Source organism: Gallinula chloropus, assembly GCF_964237585.1.
Source record: "Gallinula chloropus genome assembly, chromosome: 2".
NCBI lineage: Eukaryota > Metazoa > Chordata > Aves > Gruiformes > Rallidae > Gallinula > Gallinula chloropus.
This window is the reverse complement of record NC_140086.1, coordinates 66345750-66358930: the sequence shown is the minus strand read 5'-3', so window position 1 is coordinate 66358930 and position 13181 is coordinate 66345750. Positions and strand designations below refer to the sequence as shown.

Sequence of the window (13181 nt, the reverse complement as noted above, 5' to 3'; positions counted from 1 at the left end):
TTACAGAAAGCTGGATGTTTAACTCTTACCTCTGGTTAACTGTGATGCTTAAACACACAGTGTCAGCACCGGCAGCTGAACTGACAGTTGGGTTTAACGGGAATAAGGAGTTCAACACAATTCAGTACGCTGCTTGCAATCCCAGTCACAGAACCCCCAAATGCTGGCAGCTTTCCACTGACCCCCCAGAGCCACAGTGAACAAAGCTGCCTCGGTATTCTTCTCCCACGCTCTCTCTCATCTCCTGCCCCTCAGTTCCAGGATATTTAAAAATCAGAACATATTAAAATACCTCATATTCCCAAAACTGAAGAACAAGAAAAATATTTGACTTGTCAAACTATCACAAAAGTTGTTTTAATAAGTTACAAGTCAGAAGTTTCACTTTTCAGAGAAGAAAACAGAAAATTCAACAACCAAAGTGTTTCGAAGCTGAAATAAAGCATTGTGGACCTGTTTTGCCCAGCCAGGCCCGCTGTACTTTGCTAAAGAGCAAATCTGTTGACATTGAATATCTTCACGCAGTGATCAGCTCCACAACTTGCAAGCTGCAGCCACTCACTGCTGTCCTGATCGTTATGCCCAGCTCTGCCCGCGTGGTGCCTCCAACACAAGCGCTTCACAGCAAGAGCGTGGCTTTGGCTGCAAGAGAAGGAAATCCATACTTAACTGCAAATGTCAGGCACAGCTGGGAACGCCTGTGTAAACATCAACATTTATATAATTAGTACTCTTAACGCCACCAAATAGGGAAAAACTGACTTATGACAACCAGCAGGTATTAAGTTCTTAAAATAAGTATGGCCATTAACACTAACGACATTTTATCCTCTCACTCATCAATAATTTAAACAGCTATTGATTTCAAGTTTTGCCACATTAAGCAGCAGGTCTAGCATCTCAGTTATTGAGATATGACAGATAGCTGGCTTCTAGCCTATGATTTCCTGTTATCTGGTGTCTCTTTTCTATTCATTTCAAGCACAGAGGCCAAAGTCACCATCAACTTTAATTTCTGGTACTACCAACACCAGCATGCAAAGGAAGAATCTAGGAGAGCACTCAAGTGAAATACTAAATGTCTCTACAGAGTTTCTCCAGCTGTCACGGCAGGAGCACCTCGTATAGCTTGTCATTCCTTTGGTTTCTGCTAGAAGCTGCTCTTGAAAGCTTGTTGTCGTTCACTCTAAAATGCTTTCCTAATGTATACAGACACTAATTCTTCCCCCTCTCCTTCAGTTTTATAGCACATTATTTTATGTCTAAAGGTAATAAAATTGGGTTGTTGTTTTGTTTGGGGCTTTTGGGGTTTACGGTGGGTTTTTTTGTTTAAGAGGGACCAACAAAGGGTAATACTTCTCAAAACATTTGCATACCAAAGTATTTTGTGTTTAACACCCCCTCCTCAGTTTTCAGTGGGGTTTGTTGGGTTCTTTAGTAAATCTAAAATAACCAGTATTTTTATTTCCAGGTTTTGCTTAAAGACATCTCTGGACTTTCAGGAATCAACCTTTTAAATATACAAATAAACCAGCTTCATATCATTTTATAATACAAGAACTTAACTCCAGCACTATTAGTCTCCAGAATAATTTGTCCTTGCTCCTAACTTACTCCGAAAGGCATACCTGTTATCCATCTCCACACACATGGTCCAGTCAGCTGGTGCTGGCTCTTGCCCACTTGGCTTCCATGTGTACAAAATAATCTTCCCACTCTCTAAGCCTACCGCAACAATATATCTATTAAGAGAATAATTGCATTAGTTCCAAAGAGATTACAATAGGCAGCTCAGTGAAGCCAGCTCTAACACAAGCTAGAAAGAACTGGTGCTCAAACACTGTGTTGTTCCTTGTCCTTCAAATCAATATTTGCTTTTCCATTGAAAAAAAAAAAGAAAAATTGAATCAGAACTTCTTTAAATAAAGAAGAAAAAACAAAATAACAAACAACAAAAAAAAGAGGGCCATGCAGAAACCTCCAAAATATATTTGGTGGGAAAAAAGGAAGGAGCTTATTACAGCATCAGACCAGTCAATACTGCTGGAAGAATAAATGTGTTTCAGATGTGTTCATGCCCCAACCTCTCCCCCATTTTGGTTCATTTTTCCTTGTTATACTGGAGAAGTGACCACGCACCTGAAAAGGTGGCTAGGAGAAAACAAAAAAAAAAACCCCAAAAAAAAAACCCAAAAGGAGAAGAGAAAAAAAACCCTCAAAGTTCATTCAGTCAAAGAATGGTCAGTGTAACTGACAGGTAGAAAAATGACTAAAGTGGAAAAAATGCTGATTTCAAACGACACACAAAGCAGCCTAAGAGGAGAAGAGCAATACCTTCCATCGGGGGTGAGCACACGGCTGATACTAACAGCAGTAACAGAGTCCCCTGCATCCAGTACTGCTGAACACGGCTTGACTGAGTCCAACTTATTCTCTCCAGTAGTCACAGGAAAGTCACACTGCCCCCAGATAACCACCTGTACGAAACAGAATCATCTAGGAATTTTCAGTTTGATCTTCTTGCAAATGCATTTACAAAAAAGTAAGGAAAAGCCTAGTTAAAATACTTCCAGGGCACAGAACAAAGCGGATGACCCTGAAAATAGTAAAAAAAAACCCTATCTACAAAGATACAACTTTATAGACAGTCTGATTTCATTAAAGATACTGACTACAAAACTAGATTCCGTTATGAAAGTTAAATAAAAAACACAAGAATCCTGTGACATATGCTTGTTTCACTGTATGAAAAGTCCAACTGGCAGACCACAGTTTAGTACACACATATTCCAGCACTTTATTTAGCATATGAAAGTCTCACTGATTTCTGTGGTAATACACACAATAAGCTTTCTGTGTATTTATAGAACATGGGCTCGTTGCAACACAACATTTGCTAATCTAAAATACATTTAAAATAACTCTGGGCTTTTAAAATTCCTTTTATATTCATTACCTTTTTGTCCCGACTGCCAGTAATAAAATACTTGCTATCTGGTGTCCAATCACAAGACCAAATGATACGACTGTGAACAGCTGTATTTTTCTCGGTGTAGGCACAGCAACTGAAAACCGGTCCTGAAATAAAGCACAGGGAGGAAAACCCTTTGCTTCAACTGCTCTGCACATTAAGTGTTACTCTTTCTTACTCTATGAAAAAGCTGCAGAAATACTTAGACACTATTCCTCTCATCTTTAAAGCAATTGGCAATACTTAGCACCACACACTAGCATGTTTTCCCCCAACGCTTACCATGATGATAATCATCATTTCCTCAAGACCATACCAGTCAGCCCTTACAGCACTAAAGCTGCAGAATAGTTTGATCTTTTACACACACACACTTAGCTGTTTCAGAAGAATTTAAGCTGAAGCATAAGACCTTCAGGTTCTTTTTTCATGAGTCTTTCATAAGAATACCAACTCAAAAGTTTCAGTCTAGCACAGTGTTTACCAGGTAGAGAGGTATTCCCAATAATTTCACTATAGTTCCTATTTAGCAGTGAAGCCCCAAGAGCTCAAATGATAATATTCTAATTGTAGATTAATTTGTCTGCAAAGAGACAGGCTGCCATTCCCATATGCATACAATCAGGCAATAAATCTGATCAGCAGATGAGCAAGTGGGAATGATTTTCCTAAGTAGAAAAGGCTGTCATTTTGGAGCACAGGCTTTGAATAGCCACTTTTAAGGATGCCAGTGGTTTTACTGTACACTGATAATGATGTCCTCTGTAGATGCAAAAAAAAAGTCATTGATGAAGACATGAAAAGAAAATTTCCTCTACTTCCTCTGAGAATTCATACTCCTTATCCTGAAAGGCTCTGTAACCACTGTGGACAATATCCTAAGCTTTAAAACAGAAACCTGAATAGAACAGAAATCTCAAGCCAGGATACAACCGGACACTGTCTGAAAAGGCCAAAACTTACTGCCAAGTCTCCAGGAAAACTCTACAGAGCCCAGTAGTGTTTACGTGCCATTAAGCCAACAGAGTAATGACAAACGTTTTGGGCACAAGCATCTGTTCTAGGAACCTATTAAAGTGTTCAATAGCAATCTCCTCATGATTTTGCAAGTCTCAAAGTCTTAATGAGAAAGTCAACAGAATCTTTACTATCGGCTCTTCTTCCAGCCAGAGCCAGTCCTAGTCAAATTACTCAATTGTGCAGGATTATCAGAAAGCCACACAGAAGAGATTAATCCTGTCAAGCCTCTCAAAGTGTCAGGCCCTGCAAGGAGGGACAAGGCAGATCCATGCAGGACACAAATGCAGCAATGAACCTTCCAGCCTAGCCTGCAAAGATCACCAAGGTGAGGGTTTTCCTTGAAATACCAGTTTGATGTTTTGACATTACACTCCAGCATGTGTACTTGATTTCAGTAAATCTGAACCATACAATCAACAAGCAGAAGGCAGGAGTACAAATAGCAGATGTCATTACATCCATTGAAAAAACAGCATTTAAAGGTCTGATTATATTCTCCTCCGCATTTTAATTCCCTTTCTAGATTTCCTATTTCCTACCATTTATTGAACTTCTTAATGCTACAGGAGCCTACAACACTATTAATTCTTAAATACTGTAAGGAAAATGGCCACTAAAATATTTTACCAATTCTTTTCAGTGTTTCGAAGCCAAAAATATCAAAGAAACCACAAAGTCTTCAAATTAGTATATTCACTTTGCATATCCCACCTGACTCTGATGAGTCTTGTTTCCTCCACAGTGACCAATTCCTGTCTCTAGAAACAGCTAATAAAAATCTGTCATTAGGAGAAAATGCCAGCTGAGTAACAGTCAGATTGTGAAATGACAAACTCTGCAGTTTCTTCCAAGAAGTAGTGCTCCACAAAATAATTGCTGCATGCTCTTTTTTGGAAGCCTGTATTGAAGGAAAAGATACCAGTGAGAATTTAATGAAAGCAAATATCAAAGTCACACTTTCCAAAATACTAAGACACCAGGGGGGTTTGTTCTAAGGCTTGCAATCAAGTCAGAATCAGCTTTCCTCTGGGAAGTTTCAAGATTGCTTCACTACTTTTTACTGATGCTGACAATGTATCAGTAAGAAAGTAGTTTGTGCCTGTATTTGTTTGAATTTATTTTACTAATTTCTTCAAATGAATCATACAGAACGTATGAGCAATAGCTTATCTGCATTCACTCACTCTCACCTTTGTAAGGCAACTGTCACCTACATAAAATCTTTACTGTTTAAATGAAGGAACAGAATTCAGCCCAAACTGAATTCTGACTCCTGCTCCATCAGCCACAGAAGTCTGGTGGCACTTTTCACTAGATGGTGCTAGAATCTTTTCTTACCTTACATGCTGAGGCAATTACAGAGTTTGAATTATTGGAAGCAACACAAAAAATCTCATATCCATGTCCATATCTGAAACAAACGCAGAAAGATATTTAACACATCACAGTCAGTATGCATACAGTATGCATCAAGAGTCCTACATCGACTTAAATCCCTCTGCAGAAATGAAAGGCACCTGCCAAGAACTCCTCCTCACTGTTTTAGTATTACATCCCAAATAATACCTGGTAATGTTCAGCATTTGATATAAACATCTGCATAAATTCTTTCACAGCTAGGAACTGAGTACAGAACAGTTTTTCCAGCCCATTCCACAGTCCTAAAGCATCAGCACTGCAGAAGCTATACTAAAGGCTGACAGAGTAGACCAAAGCAGCATTTCATGTACTCTTATTTTCTTGTAAAGCAATTTTAACCCTACAATAAAAAAAATAAAAATCAGAAACCACCTATTTGAAGATCACCGAAGAAATACACCACAAATAGCCAGCCATAGGATCCCTGCCCTGTGAAATACTGAAAGATGATTTTTGTACTAGAGGACAAAAATTACGTCACAAAATTAAATCAACGCAAAAAAAAAAAACCTCCAAAAAACTTCTACTGCCCTCTAGAAATAGATCTTTAGCCAGTCTTCACGTGAATTCTGCTGGAACTCAAGCTCACAGATCTGGACTGGGATTTGATTAATAAGCAGAAATGCCACACAGACTAATACAAAATCAGTCACCAATCAGACTGAGAGTAAAATTGGAGATACAATCTATAAACAGTGGACAAATATCAGCTAAATACCTGTTGCTGGGGGGGTTTCCATTGATTCCTAGCTCTAAAGAGATAGGCAGTTCTCTTAATATTTGGTCAGAGGCATTGCAGTGGGGTTCTTCTCACTGGCAGCCAAAACAGTGATCTGTTTAAATGACAAATTGCTTCGTGTGTCTGCTGAATGGAGTCCAGAAGAGTTGGACATGTCCCACAGGCAGATTCCCACGTCCATGTCTGAAGACATGCACTGCCTTTTCATGAAGAATAACTGTGCCTGGATCTTGGGGAGAGCAGGGGGAAAATGACTGGTGGCTGCATTTAATTGGAATCTTGATTCGAAAATTTGATTGTATCTTGTAAATATGAAGGTACTACCAAGTGTCTTCCCCTTACTCTGCCACCAGCAGCAGTCTTACCATAATGCTCACTTTTAAAGCACATTCCCGGGGACTATTTTACGGTGAAAACCATTTAGAAAGTCAAGTTTCTAAACCCATAAAATATTTATTCCAGGAAAAGTATAAATTTCCCAAAATTGCATGAAGGAAAAATAACTTGTAGAACAACTTGTGAAACAAGTCCTCAGTTACTCTGGGTTTCTCTCCTACATGTAGTATTGAAGAGCACCTGACAGAAACATTTTGAGCTTATGCATGCAACTTCGTTCTCACTAAATAGAAACATTAAAATGAAACCTTTCTCTTTAATTAAAACCTAAAATGCCATCTTTTTCAAAGTCACATGAGCAGGAGCATTCTAGGTCAGACTGACAGCCTATACAGCCCAACACTGTTTCCAGTAGAGAGGGAATATAGCGGCAACAGGAGATGCCACTCACTGCAAGAGTGTATGATCCTTGTAAGTAGAGAAGCTCTAGTACAAACCCTTCCCCCAGACATTCCCAATGGAGAGAAGAAATTACATGAATGAATAATAATAAAAAAACACCAACTAAAAGATGTTGTCAACCACAAGTGATTTTGCCTTAGCAATGTGCAAATCATATCACTTTATATGCACAAGTAAACTGACTGGACTTTTAAAGTATCCAGACAATATTAAAGTAATATTCTAGTGTCAAGAATTCCAAGTGTATTACATGAAATGTACATACATATAAGTTTAAATATATGTGTCAACACTCAGGTTTTAATCTCAGCCTGCTGTATATAAATACCCTATGGTAATTTTTCCCCAAGGGCAAAGATTAGCATGCTCTTACAGGGTTTATCACATTTTTTATTTTAAAGTTATTAGATTATGTAAAAAAAAATTCAGCAAGTTCTTCGTACTAAAACCCACTCAAGCAAACAGTTTTCAAAACCCAACACTAATCCTTCAAAATTTGGTGTCGAGTTAGAGCTGGGAATACACAAATGTCAATGACAAACAAGCTATTTTTAGCAAGCTGGTTCCTCACACTATTTTTCTGCTGCTATGGCAACTCAAAATCTACATTATGCGATTTCATGTTTCTTCTTTGAAGATTATCCTGAGCAAAAGACCTGAAAGTCTATGAATGCTTTACGTCTCCTTGCCCTTGCATGAAAGAATCCCTATCATTGGCAGTGTCTCTAAAACACAGAAAAAATTGCTCAGATAAGTCACCTGAAGACCGTTGTAAAACACAGGTATTTTAATGAATGCAGGATATAAAATCAGACAGGCAGAGCTCCAGTAGCACAACATCTGTGATTAACGTCTCACTAGGCTTTGAGAAATATCAAAGGCAAATGAAGAAGAATTTTGTCCTTGGCTCCTTTTCACTACCTAAAGATCCCTCATCAAGCTGCTTATAGGAGTGGGAGCACTAGGGGCCAGAGCATGCACAGGAGAAACGGGTAACGTAACAGGGATTACACCACGTGCAGATACAGTTTCATATCCACTCCTAGAAGCGTTTTGAGTACAAACACAGGGTAAGTGCTTAAAAGTGTTCAAAGAAGATTACCTTCAGCTGGGCAGTTAAAGATGAGTTCCCACAAAACCTCCCACTCAGCTGAATGAAAGCAACTTGCAAACTGTTTTCCCAAAGCTTTTTATTCCCCAGCACCGCCAACTGAAGTCACAAAACTTGCAAAGGTAGCTGTACTCATCAGCAAAGGCTCAACATTCTTCTGGTTCCTGCCCCAAACCACTCTTTCAGGAGACAGAGATAAACAAACCCTAAAGAGCTTGAGTGGATTCATTTATTGGTGCTACACTTTAAAGATTGATACTAAAACTTTACAGATTTTGAAAGTGTAGGCTACTGTTACTGGCATCCTTAGGGAACAAGTACAATTACAATCTTCATCTGCAAATTTTTTGTGAACCTTAGAAAAGGAGGAACAAACTATAGCTGAAGAATTCTAAAACCCTGGAAACTCAGAATAATTATTGTCATGACCACATAACTTTTATTATCTTTGTGATCTGTAATGCACATTTATCACTTTGCTCTACCACTAGACACATCCTATGGTGGCTGCTGCTTCCATCTACTGTATCTTACAACTTGGCTTTACAGGGGAAGCTCTTCCTTTGATACCTCAGCCTTTTCTTGCACACTAGACAGACAAACTTGATCTGCAAGTCTGTGGCACAAAGCGGAAAGCAGCAGCAAACTCCTTACACAGAGAGGTCATTGCAGAGATCATCGGTATAGGCAAGGCTTTAAACAGACATGCTGAGCAGGCAGACATAAACAAAGGCTGTGGCATGGGAAGAGAGGCCCATCACATTCCAGAGCATGGTTAAAATCATTAAAACATGCCACCAGAAACCTTACTATCCTCTTGGAACAAAGAGAGGAAAAAACCCAACCCAGGTGAAATGCCTTAAACAGACCTTCAAACAACAACCATCCAAATGGACAATGAAAGTGCTGCTCATTATGAATTCAAAAGTGTAGGTTTGTGCTAAAAACATATGCATTCCCCTGTTACAGGAACACCTAGTGAAATACAATTTTGTGAGACATCCCACCTTCCATTTTCTGCATTGCTTTTTAGTTTTTATGCATACATAATTTACCTTACAAGCAATACACTGTACACAAAGTCAGATCAGGTAGTAAAAAAGAAAAGTTACAAGACCAGGCTACATTAGTATGATGCAATACTGGAAATTTGGTAAATTAAATAAAAAAGAAAAAAAAAATCAAAACTTACAACTTCTGAATTTCAGGCCACAAGGTATTCTGCAGCAAGTGATCCTCTGGGGGAGGTTCTAAAAGAAATTTGAATAACATACTCACATTTGGTACTAAATAATCTAAAAAGATCAGCTAAAAATGCTTCAAGTTTATATCCCATGAATCTCACTATTTCCCACAGTTGATACGAATCTCATACCTGTAAGGATCAAGGGTTGAAAATAGATCTCAGGATACTGATTCGAAATGGTATTAAATGTTTCTTCATCCTCAGGTGGCTGAACACCCATATCTCCTATTCAAAAGTAAGGACTTCATTAGCTAGAGAGAACATACTTGAAAGGAGGAAATATATGAGCACTTACAAGAAAAAAAAAAGTCTGTTTGTGCAATATAAGTAATTGCAATTAGGTCTCTCTGCTTCCATAATTGCAGTAATATTAATATTAGAATCTAGTTATTCTAATGAACATGAGAATGAAGAAGAAAAGAAAGCAAATAAAAAACCTAAACTTTGGATTCAATTCACTGCAAGACTGACCTCTGTCCATCAGCACAGTCTGTTTTACAGTTTCTTAAAAGTGACTTTGATTTACCTGAAAGCAGCAGTGACCTGGAGTTAAATTTGTTTTCTGCATGTTAAGCCCTTCCTTCTGTATTTGAAATGTTTAAGGCAAAAGTCTCAGGTACAAGTGATGAACTCCTAAATTTAATGTAGATCCCTAAATGAAGCCCCATGTTTGCAGAAGCGTATCTACAATTTGTAAACTTCAGAAAAAGTACAGAGAGCTCAGTCCTCAGCTTTAGGCAGAAGTACCAGAAGTAACTGAAATGACTCAGTTAATTTTCAGTTAAAATTCAACTCTGTTCTTCCCTTTGAAAGCATTCCTAAAGAAAAAGGTACAGAGCTGGTAAACAGCTGCTCTCCAACAGAATCTAACTTTCTGCTAAATGTTTACTTCAAACATGGCAGTTTTAAAAAGCAGGTACAGAAAAAGCAGAACAGCAAGAGTCTCCTCTCATTCATCCTGCCTTCTGTCCCTTTGAAGAAGAAAATTGGTGAGGTTTATCTAACTAGAGACCACTGTCTGGTCTTTGCTCACCACAAAGAACCTCTGCAGAGTAAGCAAGAAGGGAAGCCTGTGGGGCTTCAACTTCAGCCATCAGCACTGACGGCATTGGGTGGGCAATGAGTTTTTCAACTCATAGTGATGCTTCTGGGTGTGCTGTATGACATCAAGGGAAATTAGGCATCCCATGTTTGATCACACTCTAGGAGAAGGAATTTTTGTTCCCTCTTTCACTGAGAAAGCAGAAAAAAAAGGTTTTGCCAAAATACATTTTATGAGTTACTTCAAGTACAAGAAAGCTGCTTTTCTCTCACAGAAGAATTAGGAAAATTTAGCTGTATTGCCACGAAAGACCCTGGCAACAAAACTTACTCAGGTGTTTCCTTTTTTAATTCACACCTTTGGATAAAGCTTTAAGCAGGGCAGAAATAGGTCTGACCTAATTTGTAGACTCCAGTGTAAGCGCCTTTTTACCAGAAACACCAGATTACCTGTCTCATTCCCAATCTCAAGACAATAATCAGTTATTTTTATCATTCTAGAACAGATGTTTGTCCCTCCTTCTTTGTTCTCCAAAATGCAAACCCCAACACCTCTCCAAGAAACATCTGGTGCCTTTCCAGCTGTTACCAGCAGAACATTAGCTATGGTTGGCTAATTCTTCTTTCCCAAATAGATTCACAAAGTGTTATTTACCTGGAGAGGTTTATGGATATTTTCACTGGGAAAGAAAACATGATTGATTGCCCTCAAAGCAGTCTTATTTCTACAAGGGTGATAATGTTTGAGGAGAGCATGAAAAGGACTCCAAAATACAGCTTCAATGCCAAGCTATTTTACAGAGAAACAACAAGTGGCCACAAGTGGTTCTGCTTTAACAATTCTGAACCTAGCTTTCACAGTACACTATTCAATACTAATTTTGTTGGCTAAAAGTCATTAGTCTTCTTGGTGGGGAGGGGAGGCGGGGGTAGTGAGCATGGAGAAGCCAACAGCAAGTGGGGGAATTCAAACAAGTGGGATGCCCTGGCTACTCCTAGAGCATCACAAGAGAGCGATGAGCTCCAGCATCTGTGTGAAACTCATTGAGATCAGTCAAGAGGAGAGGAAAGCTCTCAAGAATGCTGCACAGATTGAGTAGGGTTACTTCCTACAGGATGTTGGACACAGTGTAAGAGGCAGAGCAAGAGCACTTTCAGTTTGCACAAGACAGTAGAGATGTTTATGAGAGAAACCAAATGCAAAGAAAGGGAGGAAAGATTCTCACTTTTCAAACTATAATTTTAAAGCACCATGTTTGGATGCTACCAGAGAAATAAACACTTCATACAAGTTGCAGTTAAACTTACAACAGCCCCAACAAAAAGACATATTCTAAAACAATCATTTTTTTATAAGTTTTGACATGAAGCACCCTCATCATCATGTCTCATCAGCCATACCTTCAAAAACAGCTTTATTGGATAATCCCAAAGCCGGAACAGTTGCACCTTCTGGAAGATCAGACGATTGCTGAATTTAAAAAAAAAGTTACACAGAGATTGTCATGTAGGTTTAGATTTCAAAGACCATGGATTAAGAAATACCCATGATAAAACCAGACTTTTCTAGAGAAACAAAAGGGAGGCACTTTCAAAAACTCCCAACTCCTCCAACTCACCATTTTGGACAAAATGAAGACCAGTACTCTGCCAGAAAAGAAAAGCTTTTCTAAGGCCTAAGGTTTTGCTGTAAAGCATGCTTCTTCATCTGTAATTGCAGATTTTCTTTCAGAATCTTACTTATTCTAGGATAACACATGATAATCAACTGAGTACACTACAGTTTTTAACCACAACAGGACTGAGAAGTAGTGTGTTCTGAGGTGAAATGAACCTTGTGAAATTCAGCAAGGCCAAGTGCAAGGACCTGTACACGGGTCAGTACAGTCCCAAGCAGAACTATAGGCTGGGCAAAGAACGTATTCAGAACAGCCCTGAGGAGAACCTTGAGAAACAACACTTCGGTGGTGTTGGTTGAGAAGCTCAGCATAAGCCAGCAACGTGTACTTGCCCCCCAGAAAGCCAACCCTCTCCTGGGCTGCATAAAACCCATCATGACCAGCAGGTCAAGGGGGGTGGTTCTGCCCCTCTGCTCTCATGGCACCCCACCTGGAGTACTGCATCCATCCTTGGGGTCCTCAGTAAAGGATATTGACTTGTTGAAGTGAGTCCAGAGGAGGACCACAAAGATGATCAGAGGGCTGGAGCATTTCTGCTATGAAAACAGGCTGAGAGAGTTGGGCTTGTTCAGCCTAGAGAATACAAGGCTCTGGGGGGACCTTACAGCTGCCTTCCAGTAGCACAAGGGGTCTAGAGGAGAGCTGGGGAGGGGCTGTTTACAAGGGCAAGTGAGGGGTAATGGGTTTAAACTAAAAGAGGTTAGATTTAGATTAGATACAAGCAAGAAATTCTTCCCTGTGAGGGTGGTGAGGCCCTGGCACAAGCTGCCCAGAGAAGCTGTGGCTGCCCCGTCCCTGGCAGTGTTTCAAGGCCAGGTCGGATGTGGCTTTGGGCAACCTGGACTAAGGGAGGGTGTCCCTGCCCGTGGCAGGGGGTTAGAGACAGATGATCTCTGAGGATAAACCCAACCCCAACCAGTCTGTGGCTGTAAAATAAAGCAGCATTTTGAAAAAAAGGAGGCAGAAGTTTAGTGCCTGTGCCCACAACTTCAAATACAACCCAGTACATAGCAGAGAGATGTGGCTGTTTACAGCAGCACAGAGTAAAGGCAACTCATCAAACAGAAAATGGTTCCATAAAGGTACAGGGAAAAAAGTGAACTTGGAGCCCTGGTACACAGACAAAAGAAAAAGACTAAATGTCTATGAAACCTTTT

The 13181-nt window shown here is 39.5% G+C and overlaps 1 protein-coding gene across 1 annotated transcript in view; it reads right to left on the bottom strand.

Moving 5' to 3' along the window:
- Window positions 1-311: 311 nt before the first annotated feature.
- The window catches only part of ELP2 (elongator acetyltransferase complex subunit 2), a gene marked incomplete at its 5' end in the record, with an annotated part of 36395 nt that continues 23525 nt past the window's right edge, over window positions 312-13181 (bottom strand). Inside the window, 9 exons of the mRNA XM_084260406.1 lie at window positions 312-642; window positions 1629-1742; window positions 2335-2477; window positions 2957-3078; window positions 4703-4889; window positions 5330-5402; window positions 9251-9308; window positions 9434-9529; window positions 11747-11816. Coding sequence (XP_084116532.1) covers window positions 486-642; window positions 1629-1742; window positions 2335-2477; window positions 2957-3078; window positions 4703-4889; window positions 5330-5402; window positions 9251-9308; window positions 9434-9529; window positions 11747-11816 — 1020 coding nt within the window. The 3' untranslated portion in view covers window positions 312-485. The remainder of the gene's footprint in view (window positions 643-1628; window positions 1743-2334; window positions 2478-2956; window positions 3079-4702; window positions 4890-5329; window positions 5403-9250; window positions 9309-9433; window positions 9530-11746; window positions 11817-13181) is intronic.